This window comes from Electrophorus electricus, chromosome 3, assembly GCF_013358815.1.
Source record: "Electrophorus electricus isolate fEleEle1 chromosome 3, fEleEle1.pri, whole genome shotgun sequence".
NCBI classification, from domain to species: domain Eukaryota; kingdom Metazoa; phylum Chordata; class Actinopteri; order Gymnotiformes; family Gymnotidae; genus Electrophorus; species Electrophorus electricus.
The window spans coordinates 3459372-3477616 of record NC_049537.1 but is presented as its reverse complement, the minus strand read 5'-3'; the positions used below and the strand labels follow the sequence as shown (position 1 = coordinate 3477616).

The following is an 18245-nucleotide window of genomic DNA, read 5'->3' as shown; positions in this document are numbered from 1 at the left end:
ACAGAGCCTGAGAGGTAGCCTGACGGTCGCCCCCGGAGCGAAGCTATGCCAGACGACGCAGCAGGGTGGGCAGCCAAGAGAACATGAAAGAGCCATGGGACCATGGTGCCTCAGCCACCCACTGGGGGTTGGTGGTGGGGCCTCATAGATCAGGCCAGTCGAGGGCAAAAATGATCTCGACATGTGATCTCCAGACAGATGTGGACAGGAGGCCCAGCGAAGTATTGGGGTAGTGGCGACAATAATCTGCCTCTTATTCTAGGAGGCCACAGCTGTGTGGGACAAGCATGGCCTGTTTCTCCCATGCTTGTCTGCGGCTTCATCGATATGCAAATACAGCTCAACTCTCCTCAATGTAGCCACTATCTGGCTTCCCTGTGTGCTTCCAGACGTGGCCCAATAATACACTGCCAAGTCTTAATCGGGCTAACGCCAAGGCTCTGGATGTAACACACACCCCTCCTATGGCTGGGATTTTGTTTTTGCCCTGAGGCGAAACATTATGACGTGAACATTTAACCGGAATAAAGATCATTTTCTTTAGTCACACCAAGGGAGACGGGCAGGAGAATACACTTTTAGCATCACATTTATATAAATAAACTCTCCAGACATCATTTTTAATAAGCCTTCATCTCGTGTATGATCATATGAATATGCCACAATATAAGCAAACAAAAGAAAAGAAACGTACCCTGCTTCATCAAACAACTTGTTCATTCATTTGAAACTCACTATACAGGGGAACAAAAGCTACACATTTAAGAAACAGAGTGTCATTCCATGTCAGAAACACCCCGATTCATTTACATTACTGTTGCATAAATGTAGTATGTTGCACGTGAAAATAAATAAATATGAGATTAGAGAAATAACTACAAAACTAATCCCAGTTTCCTTTGCACCCTGTTAACCAAAAAAAGTCTAAAAAATATAATTAAAAAAGGCAAAATCTTAGAGGAATTTAATAGATAATGACTGGATATCAATCACCAAATACATAAAATCTTTCAGGACAGTATTCAACCACATAGTATATGACCCTGATGGATTTGCTAGAGTGTAGATGTGAGGCCTCAGTAAAAGCATCAGTTTCTCGCTCTGTGTGTCTTCGTCTCGTTCAGATACATGTTGACGTAAGATGTCAACAGATCATCCATTTTGTACCCCTAAGGAAACAATAAAGACTTTGGTTAGTTCTAGATAAGAAATAATATATATAAGCTTTTGTTTTAAAGGCTGTAGACTGGTAGAATGGGATCGTCCCCTCACATCACTCACCAACGATGTTTCACACAGAATCTTGTTTCCTTTGACCAGGTTCCCCATAGTCATGTGGAAGTATGTGCTTCCACTGCACCAGCTTGCAATCTTGTTAAACGGATGCATTGCCAAGACATCCTTGGAAAGTTGGGAACGCAGACATTTAATAACGAGTTCACAAGACATCTAGATATCTTCAGGCTAGAATTCATAGCTGCATGATGTGCAACAAATTCATGCAGGACACAATGATGAGACCCCCTCTTTTCCAGTATGTTTATCTGTACAAACACTACTCCTGTTCCTTATGGCTTTTTAGTTTGCCTCTGGCACTGGTAATGTTTTTTGCATATTATCTTGCACTAAAACCTCTATGCACTATGTGTTTGAGTAATTATGTTTCTGTCTACTGTATGCGCTCCCCCACAGGCATCAATGAAGCAGTAACTAGCTGTCAGTTCAGCACAAAGAACCGAACGTTTCAATTTCAAAATCGCCCGCTGTCCAATTCTATATTTGAAGACGTTAGTTGCTTCTGGCAGCATGTAGTGCTGTTACCTTGGTTTTGGGGTGTATGATAGTAACTCCCTGCTTGCTGATGGCGATCCTCACAATGTCAGGGAAATTGGGTTCAGAAGTTTGCTGCAAGAAGAAAGAGCATTTTTCATACAAAGCCGGACAGCTTTACCACAGACAGCTCTAAAGCAAGCATGCTTGGCTCTCCCCGTGGGGGCTTGGGTCACTACCTTCACTTCGAAGAAAGCACAGCCAAAAGTGGGCCACTTACAGACGACCTTCAGAAAGGCCGTCATGGCCTCTTCCACGGTCATACCTGCCTGTTTGTTGTAGGCAGCAGCAATGCTCTTGAATTGAAAGATTAAAGAACAGCGTATTAGATCACCTGGGTTCGTAAGTAACGTATACGGTGCACAGTAGAGGCACCGGACTTTGGTCCTGGAGACCGACTGCCCTGCAGAGTTCAATTCCAATACACCTGGCTGTAATACTCAAATTCAACTGAACGCCTTGCGAAAGTGTATTAGGTGTGTTAGAATGGAGCTGGAGGTAAACTCTGCAGGGTGGTGGATCTCCAGGTCCAGTCAGGCCTGAGGTGAAGACACATATGAAAGAAACATCTGGAAATGTAGGGGCCAAACACTCAGCATAATGAGATCTCAAAATAACAGGAAATATTAAGCCTTGTGCATTTATTCCACAGCTGTGGGTAACGTCAGTGCACGCATGACTCGTCAGGGCTGTACTGTGTTGAGCAGTTTCCATCACACCAAAGATTCCTGTACCTGACATGCACCGGCCAATAAAAGTGTTTGTTATTTACCGTTTTGTGAGTGCCAAAGAAAAAAATATATATTTTTTTACCTTTTTCCAGTCATCAGCTGACATGACTTTCAGCTGGTCATTGGGTACCAGTTCTTTCAGCATCTTGGTGATCATGACAAACTGGCTCTTATCATCGTCCACCTTCATCCTGAAGAGCAGAGCGGCCAGGTGCACCGCGTCTTCCCTGGAACAACGGTGATACCCACGCAGGTACTTGGGCAACTCCTGGACGGACAGAAAACCAGAGTTAGATCACGGCTAACGGGAACGCTCAGCTCCCCAGGTGACGAGTCGGGTTCGGGAGGAGCACCTGTGGGAAATGGAAGACGCGGTCAGCTTCCGGATCCCTGCCAGGGGCTACATTGAACCACAGCTTCCTCATGAAAAACACCGTGTAGGGCACATTCACTGGTCCTCCTGCAGTGCGAACAAAGCCATGTAAGCCCAGATCGTATGCGTTACTGTAATGACGAGCTTTACAGTTTACTGTGATTTTACTCGGAGTCATTACACATTTCAAATCACTTTGCACTGCAAAAAGATCCAGATTTGCTTGCTTCTTATTAACTGGTGGTTTATAAAACACGTGCAAATGGTTCCCTGAAGATTGATTTCAATTTGTAAAAAAACAAAAAAAAACAACAAATGCAATAAACTAAAAACAATGCATAATAAAGAAATAAGGATGACCCTCTGAAGACAAATCACGATATCCCATAGCCAACTGCCAAGAATTTACCATCCTTCGCCATCTTAATTTTCTGGGACCAGTCGGTAATCTGTCTCAGACTGTCAAAGAAGTAGTCCACCTCATTTAGACTCAGAACCTGAAAGAAAGACAGTGGAAGCCACCTGGCAGTAAGCATTTGAGGTAGATGTTAAACCTGAACTTGACATGTGTACTGCACTGGTGAAATGCACAGTCACTACTGGTTGCACTGGTACCTTGTCCGGAGTTTTGACAAAGATGCTGAAACCATCTTCGGACACCAGCTGGAGTTTAGTGGCAATGGTTCGGACCAGGTCTCTGATTTTAGTGTTAGTTGCGACTTTAAACACCTGACCATAAAAGAGAGAAAACAAACTTAAGAACATTAAAAAACAACCCAACAAGCAAACGGAATCCCATAAACAAAGTGTGCTCGCCCGCATCTCTGGTTCTCTGCATTTCTGAATTCCAGTGTGCTGCATGTTAGTCGCAGTGCTGATGTTATGATCATTAGTTTATGTGAAGACTACAGCTTGTGGGCTCACCTCCTCCATGTTATTAGGGAAATGGATTTTGTGGAAGATCTGTGTGCTGTTCTGCTGAATGGCATCCACCTCCACCTGGTGCGGGGGGAGCTTCCGTGGTTCCATTCTGGTGGAGAAGGAACATAAACACTGTGCAGTCTTTAAATCATGAGTGGAGGACAATACCAGGTTTTCTGGTGCTGATCCAATTCCGATATAGAATATCGATATTTTTGAATGTCACCCAATATTCCTTCCATTGCCTTACAGTCAGTGTGATGATATTTATTGTCTAGGTCATTGCCTTCTTGGTTTGCATCTTTACTGTACTCACCCTCAATACACACACACACACACACACACACACTCACACACACGCACACTCACACACACTCACACACACGCACACTCACACACTATGCACACACTATGATTATGACTGTGTGTGTGTGTTTGTGTGTGCACTGTGTACAAGCAGCTGTGCAGGGTGATTCTGAAAATGTCAAGTCTAGCATTAAACTAACGCTAGTTGGTTTCTGATTCTCTTTCTCCTTTCCCACACCCTTCACTTCCTTCATTTCACGGACAAACTGGAAACAGCGTTTGTTTGTTTGTTTTAAAGAACGCATTAATAAACAGATGACCATTCCCTCGGGCACGGCAGTGCACAGTGATAAAATGCTATTCTGTCTCGTTTAAATGCTCTCACTAGAAAGCAAGTGACCTGTTCCCCACAGTGGGTTACCAAAATGACAGAAATAACACCTGCGTGAGGCCAAGGATAGTTGCATTTGAACGCAATAGTTGGCAACTGTTAATGAGAAGAAAACGCTACAGTTCAACTTTACAGCGATGTATAAACTGTGCTCAAAGCAGTCCAGCTAAAATGACCCTGGCTCTCATCACATGCGTGCTATTTTCAGGCTGGATTTGTGATACTATCAGATTGGTTATCTTTCAAAATTTCTCTCCTTCAAACAATTTCTTCGTGATATCGGATCGGTGCCATATCTACCATGCAACACACATCGGGTTCTATCAAAAAATATATAAGCAATGTCAAATCTATGGCCCGTAATTTTCGGAAGCACATTGGCCAGGCTCAACATGATTCCCAGGACTGGACAGCCGCACTGGGCACCGCCTCAAGCGGATGCCGGCTCTGGCATTTCTGGTCCTTGCTATTTTATCAGTCATGACACACTGATATTTTCCTGGCACTTATACGAGTTTGGCACAGGGAGGTGTGTTACTATGTTAAAAGGTGACGTGTTCAAGAGTGCTACAGCCTTTGATAAAATGAAATTAGCATCATAAGCACAAAAATCATAATCATAAAAAGAAATCATCATCATCATCATCACGTGTTGGGTTTTCTATTTTAAACGTATTATAGTGCTTAAATGAGCAAAAGGTGAACAGGGATCTGGCCCTGGCTTTTACGGTGCGCCTCACTCTAAAGGTCAGACTGCCTAAGTTCAGCTCCGGAAAGCCACATGTGTCTCCGTTTACAACCACATCAAGGTCAATGGTGAGCAAACGACATATCGCAAGGCCTTAACATATCTGTTTCATATCTTGTTTCCATTTTTCCTCTACCATGTTCAAATCTGTCTATACACTTTGTCGGACAGTAAGTCACTCTGCCTTTTTGTCCCAAAATGACAATTTGAGGAGCTGCTGTCTTGAAGTTAATGTGATCGGAAGATTTGTGTACCTCAGCACTGCCTGCAGTCTGTGCAGGCAGTCAGAGGCCAGTGGCTCTCGCCGACGGGACTCCAGAAATCGCTGCGTGTGCTTCAGCAGAGAATTACTGGGCGGGAAGAGGCCACAGCACAGCCAAAACAGCTGCCAGGCCTGCTCCATGCTGTACCTGAGAGAGCCAAAACACAAGATGCAGTCTGCACACTTGGACCAGTCGAAGGGTCAAAGAGTCCTTCACAAAGAATGCCAGAGCAGTTGTGACAGCTATTGAATTACCTTGTGCAACTGTCCTTTCATAAATGAAATATACAAGGGATTATGGAAATTTAGCACTTTAAAAAAAATGTTAAAAAGAAATATGAAAAGTGTGTTGCATCACAACTGGCCATACTAGTGTTTAGCATGGTCATCTAATGATGCCCTTTACCGGTTGTTATTGCATGTCATTTGCTTCATGATCTGGCTGTAGATCTCATCCCGCAGTTCCTCACTCTGAGTGGCAGGGCCAAAGATCTTGTCAGTGAGCTCCACAGGGCTCTGAATCTGTCTGGTGGGGTAATCACCCATGTACTTCAGGATAGGTACGCAGCAGAGCAGTAAAGGATGTGTAGCCACTGTTTAAATGGATTATTTTGATATTCTTACCAAAAGTATTCTTATTATCGCTTTAGCTCAAAGGCATGTCCACAAAGTTGGCTCTTATAAAATGTACAATGCATTGCGTATTTCGCGTCTAAAACACGTCTGTCCAATCATAAAAGGATATCGGTGAAAGACTGGCAGGCCTGGTGACTGAGTTCTGGATTACCCAGCAGTCTCTTCAGCAGGGGCTGCCTGAGGGGCTCTCTGGAGTTGGCCCACAACCTTTCAGGCGCCGCGTTTTTAGAGATCACCTGCCTGTTTACATCCTTTGTGGCAGGTCTTGGGAACAGCAGACAATCAAAAAATTCTTATATGGCCATGATTATTCCTGAAGTAACTACCAAAATAACTGGGTTGGAATAAAGAGTCATGGTTCAAACACCAAACCCCCTTGTTTCATATTTTTGCATATTGTTGAAGATTAAAATTCAGTGTTCAATATTAATTTATAAAACCATGAGCAAAAATAGTGAACAATCATTAAGGGTGAATGAAGCTAGTTATAGTTGGTGGTTTCTGGAGTTACCTAAAGTACTCAATGGAGAACTCCTTGAGTGTTGCAGGAGCCACTTTTTCCATGGCTGATCCTCTGAGTGTGTTGTTAACCATGGTCTTCCGCTGATCTGGGGACAAGCTAATCAGACTCTGAACAAACAAAGCAATCACAGGCTCAGGTCAGCGTGCACATGCCGGGAATTCACGACCTGCTCATTCTATGAATCTTCCTGTTACAGGAAGCAGTCATCACAAAGGAAGTGACGACATCAGAGCTAAAGGTGTACATCCAAGCCTGTATGCTCACTCATACGCAATACTCCTTACCAAGACCTCATTGGTGGGTTTGGTGAGAGTGGGCAAGATCAAGATGCCATCCATTGGTATCGCCCCCTTCTGACCGGTTCGCTCATTTTGACCCTTCACCCAGCCATGGTTGGGAGAAAAGTCATTGTCTTTAATGAGGAGAATAAGCTCTCCTTTTTTGAAGCTAAGGAAAGTAGGGTCGTCTGAAAAAGAAGATCATACGGAGTACATAAATTCAGAGATGTTATGCCAGTAAGATGCAATGAACAAAGTACATGCTATTAATGCTTGGAAATTCTGTTATGGTGACAATAAGAGCAGAGAAATATGTGGAACCATGGCAAATTAGCCAATTTTGCAATATTGACCACACAGCTAGGTCAGACCTCAAACCCAACATAATTTATACCTTCCAGTACATACTATACCTATTTTTGACAAAGACAGCAATTTGGGAAAATCAAAGACACCTAAACAACATCTAGACAAATTAACTTACTGTGTATACTCCCTAAAAACAAATGTGCACCTCCACTGTTTAAAAAACAAGTGAATAAGGACTATGTAGGAATTTAATCAGTTGTCCTCCATTACATTCACATAGGAGTAAAAAAGGGCTGATTCTATAGAATCTGTGGGAAGTGTGAGACCAGGCTGACCTTGCCTGTTCACCTCCTGCATGGCCACGGCATACTGGGAGCGCTCCGTTAGGCCTGCCAAGAACAGTGCTACCAGATCAACAATGCTTCCAGCCATGACCGCGTTCAGTATGAAGTCTCCTTTCAGTGTCAACAGACAAACAGACTGGCCAAAGGACTTCCCATCTCTACAGCAAGAAGGAGAAAAGCCAACCAGCAAATCAGGGCAAGGGACAAACTCAACTGTCATCACACTTGGTGTCGGAGGCTAGACAACTGTTTCAGATTTCCAGGTCAGCATAATACCTCATCGTGTTCACCCCAGTCACCATGGGGTAGCAGAGTTCTAGAAGCTTCCGCTCTCGTTCATCCAGGAATGTTATTCCAGTCCAGTTGATAGCCACAATGAACTTGTTCTTGGGTAGAGAAGGACCTGGTGGCGTTTAACAATAAAAACACCGACCTGAGTTGCACTTTATTAACTACACTTCCGGAGAAGTAGATCGTTTTTACGAAAATATGCATGCAAAGTTGTTTGCTTCAGTGCTTTGCATGTGGACTATACCTGAAACCCTCATAACCTCAAAGAACCTTGAGAAGAACACGGGCCACTTCTGACGAGCATATTCCACAACTTCCGCTTTAACCTGATTGGCTGTGGTCTTTGAGTCTATATACGGACCCTGACAGACAGACAGAAAGGATAAAACCTAAGAATCTACTGTCCATGTGAGTTCACATTCGACTTCCTTCGTCATTTCAACACCTGTCATCGATGTTGTCAGACAGTGAGCGGTCGCCGACATCAGCCTCACCTCCACATGTGCCTCGATGACCATCTGAAGCCATGTGGCCTCTGATTTGGCTTCCAGTAGTTTGGAGTTAACACAATCCTTGACCACACTCTTGGCATTCTCCGCACTGCTGTCCGAGCCATACTGGATGAAGAAATGCTTCGCGGCAAGCTGGACGACGTCATCCTCCTGACAGACGGTAACACACAGCAGCTAGTCCCTGCCCTACATGTGCTAGAACTCTCGGCAGTCTGTATTTGTTTGGCAAAAATCAAAAGTTCTTCACAGACGGTGATGCACGACACCCACACACTGGCCAACACCGGCGAAACGCGCCAACTTACCTTCTCACACTTGTACTCCCCGAACTTCAGGCCACGGACGACCTGTCTGTAGATGAGGTCCGTGCTAACACTGTCCTGGCCGCAGTCATGCCAGGGAGTGAAGATCTCCTTGCGGAAGTAGAGGCGCCAGGGAGCGTGCTGCTCCAGCCCGCCCTTGCGTCTCACTTCCTGTTCACACTGTGAGATGGCATCCATCACATGTTCATGTCCGTTCCCGAGAGACCACACCTAGAGAGACCAGCATAAGCTATTTGGTATGCATCACCAAGTCTTGCTAACAAAACTCACAAAATATAGATAGTTATCCATGCTTAACATTTTAAGATATTTAAAAATATGCTCTTTGTAAAAAAACAAAACAAAAAACAACTCCCAAAATAAAGTATTTATTGCTTATTACTTCCAAGATGTACTGCATGAATTGTTTTAACATTTTTTCTTCAGTGTTATTGTCTAGCTACCGTATAGTACAAGGTCTGACCAGTGTGATGCTATAAAAAATGTTATACCGCTTGCATGAAGCCTAAGGGCGAGAAACAGCATACCTTGTCATACACAGCCATATATAGAGAGAAGCCAAAAGTGTCCTGTAGTTTAACTTTCTGTGAAAGGACTTGGCATATTTCTTTAGAAGTAGATGCAGAGTCCACAGGCAGACTGATAGTTCTCCCATCCATAAGAGTCACAGAGATGGCCATGGCTTTCTTGGTCTTGGTGGCCTACGATTACACACGACATATTTAAGGAAAAACATCATTTGCAAAAATCAAATCTATGCCATTAGAAGTAGAATTAAGTAGGATCATAAGGTTTTACGCAAAATACATTCAATGAGAATATGTTCACCTGTAGCTCAAGCCAGCTTGGGGGTTCTCCTCGAACGCCATTGGCCACGGTGCGACGTAGTCGTTCTGCACAGTATGGCGCATACCCAACTGGGCCGAGACGGATGAAGCTTTTCAGGTACTGGTAGTAGGAGAAACCGACTTTAGTGTCTGGGCAGGCGAGGGCGGTTTACTCACCGCAACAAGGAGAAGGATGTGCCAGGCTTACTTTGATGAAGCGATCCGTGGGTGGGAAAATGCCCAGACACAGAGAGAGGAGGATCCAGCCTCGGAAAAAGCTGCTTCGATTGCCGTTCTCCTGGAGCTGCTTACAGATCTGACAATAGATCTCATCCCTGAGGGAAATGAAACTAACCTCTCAGCATGCTGCGCCTGTACAGGTGAGTCTTAAAAATTCCTTATTTGCATGCCGCGTTATTCGGTATGCATGGAAAAGTGATCTTTATAAGTTTGGATTGTTTCCTACCGATTTCCAACATCACCGCACCCACCTGAGGTCACGCCGGACTATGGCATATCCTACAATGATGTGCAGTTTTTCAAGGGATGAGAGTGGACGGTCCAGGGTGGGTCCTTCTCCAATCATGATCTCTTCTTCTTCACTAATTGTTTGCACAGTTGGAGGTTTGGAAATCTGAGTGCCATCCTCTGGCTATTTACGCAAAAAATAAACGGGTTATGATTATATAAATATATATATATATATATTTTTTTTTTTTTTTTTTTTGGATAGTTATATTTCCAGATTTTAAATTCTTTGTGTTTTATTTTAAATGTTTTGGATTTTAATTGTTTGGAAAGAAATATAGATAAAGGCAAGCATAAAGGATTTAGATATTAATTAAATCGGCCATCTCTATTCTACCTCTTCTTCAATAGTTGATGGTTTTCTGGAAGTCCTTCTATTTGATGAACCTTCTTCAGGGATTGTGGAGGTCTTTCTGTTCCGGGTCAGTAGATCAGTGAAAGTAGAGGACTTCCTGTTCTTGGGGCCCTCTGAAGGTATGGCTGAACCTTTCCGGTTGAGCAGGACTTCCTCTGGGGCAGTTGACGCCTTCCTGTTTCGTGACAGCAGATCTGAAAATGTTGAAGACTTTCTGTTCTGAGTGATCTGGTCTGGGACTGTGGAATCCTTCCTTTTGCTTCTCAACATTCTCTGAAAAAAGGAATTATGTCCATGACAAATTAGTTATCTACAAACAAACCTAAACCTCACAATCCTACAAAAATTATTTACCTCTATTAATCTAACAGTGCATAGAAAATCTAGAGATCAACATACAGAGGCATTACTGAAACATATTTGTCCTAAAGACAAGTGTGTATGCTGCCCTGCTTCGAACTAGAGTGTAGCCTTACCTGGTCTAGCCCCACCATATGACTGAGGCGTCGGTCCTGCCTGGAAGCCACGTCCTTCTGCAGGGAATGATCAGCAAAGGCGGACCCACTCCGCCGGATCTGCTGAGCCTTTGGCTCAGGGAGATCTCCCATGAACCTCAGAATGATCCACCACACTGTTAAAGAAGCCTGGAAACAGAGGCTGCGGCTCAATTCAACGCCAGCGTTTGTAACGTTAATGCTAAGCCACTGTCCAGTAGCACTCCAAAACCACACAAACCAACGGCCTGAATTACCAGCACGTCATTCTCGTCTTCGTGGTACAGCAGCGGCTGGCGCAGTCTCTGGCGGACGTGCGCGGGCGTAGCAGCACCCTGGAAGTACATGGATGCAAACTTGGTGAAGGAGTACTCGTCTAAATCATCATAGTCTTCCTCGGGAAGCTCTTCCATCATAGGGGCATCATCCAGGTCTACTTCCTCTAGCACAGTTCTCGTCCCCTCCAGATCCTGAGAAGAACCAAGATTAAAATGCTCTGTCTTTAAAGAATACTTAATCCATAAAAATGACAACACTATAGCCCTGAAGAAATTCTGCAAATTTTTCAATAAAGGTCACAAAACAATTAACCTAAAAATATTGCTTTCTAACCTCAAAGCCCTTAGGCGCCTGACCCTCTTGCCCTCCAACTAGGCTGGGCAGAAAACCAAAGATGGTGTCCACCATTTCCTGATCAGTAATGGCCTCCGACTGTTCGGCGGCCTCTTGTTCTCTCTTCTGACGGAGGACTTCTTCTAGCTTCCTCTGTCGTTCCAGAGCAGCCATCTCCTCTGCCCGGCGATCTTTCAGCGACAGAAACTCCTGCCAAACATGAAACTGAATCTGAGCGCACACAAGCCTCCCTCACAGGACAGAGACACAATGAGCCATAGTGAGGAGCAAATAACTAAAACAGCGCGGCATGACACAAAACAACAGCTCGACACCAACAGCCATTGGGAATACCAACCGAGTGAAACGGGACTGATTTTTTTTACGAACAAAAATGACTGCATATATTCTACAATACTAATTGGCAAAGTAGAGCAGTTGAATGCAAAACAGTGAATTGAACGTAAAGAACAAAGCAAACAGCGCACGTCTCTTTTCATCTTCTTGACGGCCGTCCGGGCATGCATGCCTCGCACGTGAGCTTGCAAGAGGATGATCGCAGTCCTCTTCCTCTTCCACTCTTCTCTAGCCAGATAGCCGTGGATCTGCGTCTGGAGCAGCAGGGCAGCCTTGCGCTCCAGCTCGTACGTGCGGGCCAGCTGACGAGAGCGCACCGTGGCCTGCAAGCGTGCAAAGCCCAACTGGACCTGCACACAAAGGACAGCTAGGTCACCGCATGCTCGCACACCTGTGCAAACTGAGGCATCGTGTTTAGAAGCGTCTGAGAAAGCGTTCAGCCCTGAGGTTCTGTACGTGGTGATAACCCACCACTCGGTAGAGTTTTCTGCCTGCGTGTCCACGCCAGTATTTCTGCACGACCAGGGCCGCAGATCTTTGTTTCAGGAACTGCTTCCTGTAAGCACAACAATGGCAGCAAGACAACTTCAGGCCAATTGCGCAAAAAAAAAAAAAAAAAGTTATTTTCTGAAAGCCTTGTGTGTCATTTACCTGTGCTTGTATCCTCGAAGGACTTTCTGAATCAGAAGCGCCTTCTCATTCAAAGCCTTGTCTCTCTTCAGCTCTAACATGGTGTCATGGAAATCCTACAACAAGGATCAACAGCTTGAAAAAGAAGTTCTGAAATTCAGTATGAACAGTCCGAGGTAGACAGCCTGTGCTAAGTAAGCTCACCTTCAGAAACACCTTGGTTTTGCCGATCTTCCAGTCATCCCCAGCACTCAACACATTCTGACAAATATTTTCACTGCACGCCTTGGCATTCTCCTGGCAAAAGAAAATAAATATAGCAATCCATACACATTAATGGTGATATGTAAAATACAGAACATTTTGAATCCATACTGTTTTTCATATCAGGCGCTAATTCTAGAGAACCTCTAGGTTCCTGTGCGGGGCTCTACAGGTCATATCCCTCACATTTTTTGGGTCACATATGGTGGAGTCGAGCAAGACGCGATATCGGTCCAGAAACTCCTGAAAGGTGTGTCGGATGGGATAGCCGGCCTTCCTGATACGGATGGTCTCCAACATTCCTGAGTAGCGCAGCTGACGCATACACAGCTCCCTGTCAAACAGCTGGATCACAGAGAGACAGAGTTTTCATTTCAGATACCAAAGCATAGCTGAGAAAGAAATGATTTTCTACATAAGCAGAAAAAGGGGTAAGTCATTGGTTTATATGCAAATATGGTTGGCTGGATGATTTTACCATTGGCTTCTTGAAGTCATTAGGTTTGATGCAACGTATGAAATAAGGTTGGCATGCAGCCAAGGTTTTCATCAGCGAGTCCAGCGACTGACGAAACTGGCCACACAAAGTGGGAACTTGCTTCTTGGTGTCTGTTATTTGCTGAGGGAGTGGGGAGGAGCAGGAGAGGGTGAGTTCATTGGTACTTTCATCCTGCTCGTTTTGAAATGCTGCAGAGTTAGGCTGTCTTATCCGCAAAGGGAGAGTGTTACCGCGCATCTTCTCTGCGAGCAGAGGCGGTCGCACTTAATGAATCTGTTTTGGCTGTCATCTGGCAGCCCTTAGTTAAAATCGCACAACACTGAAATCTTTACACATGCACCACACCTTGTCTTACTCAAGGAAAGCAAAAAAAAATATCTTGACCGATTCTTACCCGCAAAGAGTTTTTGGGCGTGATGACCATTTTGGGGTTGACGCTGCTCTTCGTCTCGTCGGCGGAGATGTCACTCTGGAAGATCAGCTTGAGGAGCTTGTTGGTTGAGGTTTCCACCAGCTGGATGAGGTCGGAGCTCAGGGCATCTCTGTTTTTTTCCAGGAAGCCTGAGAAATGAGATGGGTCATGTCATTTTGCGGTCTTGCGGTCCTCAGGCGGGATGTAAATATATCAAAAGAAAGTGCATACACACTGTCCTACTCCCTTGTACCTTTAGAGTCGTAAAAGACGGACCCGGCGAAATGCTGGATGCCAAATTGCGTGTCATGGTTGTTCTTAGGAGGGATGTAGATTTTCGTCTTCCCATGCACCTTGTCCATCTTGTTCAGTAACGTGGTATCTGTACCCTGACGTTAAAAATGGGAACACGTATTATACCGTCATTTCAATACTAATCACATCAGTATAGCGTCGTGTAAATAGTTCATTTTCTATGCCCAATTCACCAATTTTAAAGCAGCTTCTGTTTAATGACAACATAGTTTAACATAATCAATTACACGTGATTTCCAAGTGACTAGTGAAGCTGATAATGATTGTATGGTTTTAGCCCAGTGCCTGCACTGTAAACATCAACCCAGGTGTGCCTTCACCTTTGGGAAGCGACTCTCCTCATCGATAAGGGAGAGAATATTGAGGGATCTGTTGGCAAGCACGTCGAGAGTGCCCTGGTTGTCGCAGTAGTCGATGCGCGTCCACACGATGCTCTCGCGCGCGTACTCCTCCTGCTCCAGCTTGAAGATGTGCTTCACGAAAAACTGCTGCAACTGCTCGTTGGCAAAGTTAATGCAGAGCTGCTCAAAACTGCAGAGAAGAGCCACAGCAGGAAAGTCAAAAACCAAATGCGTCCACGTCCAAAACAGGGTGAAGCCAACTCATTTCTGTTCTTATTTTCTGTCAGTCACCTGTTTTGCTTGAAGTCCTCGAAGCCAAAGATATCTAGCAAACCAATGGAGTGGCGGGTTTGGGCAGAGGCCTCAGACAGAGGCTTGTAAATGGCTGCATTTATCTTCTTCACAATCCACACAAACAGTCTCCCGTATATGGCCTGTAAGGAGTGATCGCCCTGACACTCAGCACTGCTGAAACGCTACAGTTTAGGCTAACAACAACAACAACAACAACAAAAAGGACTAAGTGTGGAGAATTATGTCGTGATCTCTTATTTCTTCCTGATCTTACAGGGTGCAGTTACCTTGACAAAAGCGTCCCTGCCGTCAACTGCTTGCACTGAGCTCAGAGGTTTGGACACACTCTCTCGGTTAGTCAGGAAAGACCTCTGCGTTAAACTGACGTCAAAAGTCTTTGTCTCCACCTGCAAAGAGACAGCAGAGACATGTTTGTTTTGTCAAGTTTAAAAATGTGCTATTTTCATTATATTTAATGACTGTTATTGTGTTACCTGCAACAACTGGGCAGCCATACTGAAATGAGCAGACGTGCGAATGTCACAGCCCTCGAGGTTATTGGAAATGGTAGCTTCGGAAAGAAGAAAGAGACAGAAACCCTGAATATTGACGCCCTCCAAGGCTTGTTCTGGCTTACCCATGAGCAGGGTCTCCGGTGAGCCTCGTCACCTTCAAAGTCCACATTGCCGAGGTGGAGGATGGCAGCAAGAAGCTTGTGGATCTCCCAGGAGTCGTTCTCAGTGAAGGTCAGGATCTTCATGGCTGAGCGGAAGTGGGCGTATTCCATTATGTCGTCCCGCCCATCGCAGGAAGTGCAGTTACCCTGATATAACAACACATCACAACCACCAGCGGCTGCTTACGAAAACAGATGATAGTCGTGTATTAGATGCATTAGTAACTGAATAAGCATTACTCTGTACCATGGTCAAGTAGTTGTACTCAACAGCATTGCCCAAGGACAAGATTTTCTTCTGTTCAGCTGGCATGCCTATCAGCATGTAGTAGAAGATGTGGTAGTTTCTCTCTTCTTTAGCCTGAATCAATTTTTTTTTAAAAACATAATTTAATCATTTCTTCGTTTGATGCCATTATATCAAGTGCCTCCCCTTGGTCATGCTTCAGTATTTTTTGTCAACGTGTGAAGTTCTACCTGTCGGCAGACGCGGGATTTCTCCAGGAGGTACTGTTCAATGCGGGCACCTTCTATGGTTCCTGCCTTGCAGAAGTGGATGTCAACGTACTTCCCAAAGCGGCTGGAGTTATCGTTGCGTATGGTCTTTGCATTACCAAAGGCTAATTAGCACGGACAAACACCAAAGTTAGTTTGCACCACTATTGACATACCTTTACATGAAACAAATGTAACAAACACAAATAGTAAGCCTGAAACACTCTGGATGGCATTGAAAGCCATCCAGGGTATTGACCACTGCTGTGCCAAACCGAGTGGTCAACGTTGACGGAACTACCTTCCAGGATAGGGTTGGCCTCCAGGATCTGTTGCTCGATCCAGGAGCGCTGCCCACTCACTGCTGCCAGGAACTGCAGCATCAGTTTCGTGCTCTCGGTCTTCCCTGCCCCGGACTCCCCACTAATACGGACAAAACATGCACACATTCCACAATGTACTGGGTTAGGAAAACCTGCACGAAACCGGGCCACGGTCTCTCCAGTGCCCTGGGGCTGTTGGGTCTGTGGAGTGCCAAGCGTGAAGATGGGACTGTGATGGGCTGACCTGATGATGCAGCACTGGTCCTTGTGGTTGCGACGCATGTTGTAGAAGCAGCTGTCCGCGATGGCGAACACGTGCGGTGGCAGCTCGCCCAACCGCCGGTCAGTGTACTGCTGCACGTGCTCTGGAGTGTAGAGTGGGAGAAGCTGGTATGGATTCACTGCCACCAGAATGGACCCTGTGTATGTCTAAGAGAAAGACATAGACAGAGAGAGAAAGAGAGAGAGAACGCGACAGACAGACAGACAGACAGAGAGAGAGGAGTAAGGCACATTGACCAGTGGCAACAAAAAGCTTTATATAGTCTCCTAGAGACATTATTTTGGGTTACAAGAAGTGCAAATTTAATATCACAGGTCTATTAATTTAATATCAACGGTATCTTATTACATTCGAGGGTTAAAATACATTTCCACTGTTATTCTGCCAGTGTGTGTATTTAACAAGTTGCAGTCTAAAATACTTTGACCATGAATGCAGTTGGTCAGTCTTGGGTGAGTCTTGGACAAGTAGAAGAAAGCGCACTCCAATGAGGTCATTGTGGCACTGCCTTATTTGTAGGGAAATAATCAAACTTTATTGAAAGAAACAGGACTAGTGACCACGCGCACACAGATGTGCTGCAGATACTCTGACGTCGCCAAAGTGTGATTCTCTCATTAAACAGAGGCCTGTTCGTTCCTATGGAGATAAACAATCCTGCTATTAACTAGAGGGCAAAGTCTGAGCCAAGCAGGCAACTGACAAAGCTCAGATGGACTTTTAAATGAAGCCTGTGCATACCAGAGTCGTTTAAAAGCACCGATTGTTCATTTACAGAGCTAAACGGCTCTGCCGAAAGGCTTTACCGAATCCCAACTCACATAGATGATTCCCTCTCGGTGGCGGACCAGGAGGTTCCTGAGCAGGCCGGCCTCGTTAAGGTCCCCCAGTCGGATCATGTCATCCACGCCATTGACAGATGTGGGATGCATAGGCTTCCGAGAGCCATCCTTTGCTTTGATCGGGTGCTCCTGAGAATTACAACATGAATGGAACTCAGAACACACCATTGGTCTGACATAGCTGAGCAGCGAGGGCCCGACGGAAGCCGCTATACCTTTCCCTCGTCATCCAGGAGCTGAAGCTGGCCCGTGTCTGTAAGTCGGACCTCAGCCCCGATGGCCACCCCAGTGCTGGAGTCCACCCAGACGTAATCGCCCTGCATCATCCCACATAAACTTCAGTTATTGAACAAGTCCCCTTTAATTACGTAGAGCAAAATTATGTTCTTTGGGGGGTTTTTTTAAGCAATTTTCATGTTCATTTTATATCAAAAATGACATTTTTTAAAGAACATACCTTTCTTAACACCACCATGACTGAGTCCTTCCCAGCCCCAGACTATCACGAACGAAACCTTTAAAAGCTTTTAATTTAAAGACAAACACTTGTTATTCGGAAGCCTGCTGTACAGTACATCAGGCAAAAGGCATCCATCACGACGTGTTCTCCGTGACGGATGCTTTCCACAGGCCTGGAAGCTTACCGTGTGGCCACGTATTCATGATCGACACAATCATAACCTCTACCAACACAAACATCACTGGAATTAAAACTCATTCTAGTTCTTATAGATCAGTGTTATCTACACCACCTTAGTCCACACTTAGTTATATATATCGGTCACAGTAATCGATCAACCTCCTATTTGCCAGTTTACACGAGAAGCTGGTTGTTTGCCTTCACCTGTATTCTCTGTAGGGGGATAAAACACGAGGAAAACGTGAGGGTCTTGTCCTCGTCGTCGCTGGCCTCTTGCTCC

General features: G+C 45.0%; 1 protein-coding gene across 1 annotated transcript; it reads right to left on the bottom strand.

Annotated features, from left to right (window-relative positions):
- Window positions 1-509: 509 nt before the first annotated feature.
- Window positions 510-17800, bottom strand: LOC113575918 (unconventional myosin-VIIa). The gene is made up of 47 exons (XM_027007753.2): window positions 17783-17800; window positions 17541-17642; window positions 17305-17454; window positions 16445-16629; window positions 16179-16300; window positions 15860-16002; window positions 15630-15743; window positions 15376-15529; window positions 15201-15277; window positions 14994-15113; window positions 14704-14846; window positions 14392-14602; window positions 14010-14145; window positions 13739-13905; window positions 13324-13464; window positions 13032-13190; window positions 12786-12878; window positions 12603-12697; window positions 12423-12507; window positions 12083-12301; window positions 11595-11804; window positions 11240-11452; window positions 10965-11132; window positions 10471-10761; window positions 10097-10257; window positions 9814-9940; window positions 9607-9726; window positions 9306-9479; window positions 8761-8988; window positions 8438-8605; window positions 8188-8305; window positions 7922-8055; window positions 7644-7788; window positions 7006-7187; window positions 6710-6828; window positions 6308-6462; window positions 5969-6122; window positions 5555-5710; window positions 3859-3964; window positions 3550-3663; window positions 3344-3431; window positions 2915-3021; window positions 2644-2829; window positions 2010-2126; window positions 1822-1905; window positions 1282-1401; window positions 510-1169 (listed from the first exon to the last, which is right to left on the bottom strand). The coding sequence occupies exons 1-47, from the start codon at window positions 17798-17800 to the stop codon at window positions 1089-1091; spliced, it is 6660 nt and encodes a 2219-aa protein (XP_026863554.2). The 3' UTR covers window positions 510-1088.
- Between the last annotated feature and the right edge of the window lie 445 nt (window positions 17801-18245).

Bases quoted from the DNA above. Each gene is read 5' to 3' on its own strand.
- LOC113575918 (XM_027007753.2), bottom strand. The intron at 11,133-11,239 runs GTAATTCAGGCC...CTCTGTTTCCAG, and splicing joins AAGACGAGAATGACGTGCTG to GCTTCTTTAACAGTGTGGTG. The intron at 1,906-2,009 runs GTAGTGACCCAA...TTCTTCTTGCAG, and splicing joins GTGCTTTCTTCGAAGTGAAG to CAAACTTCTGAACCCAATTT.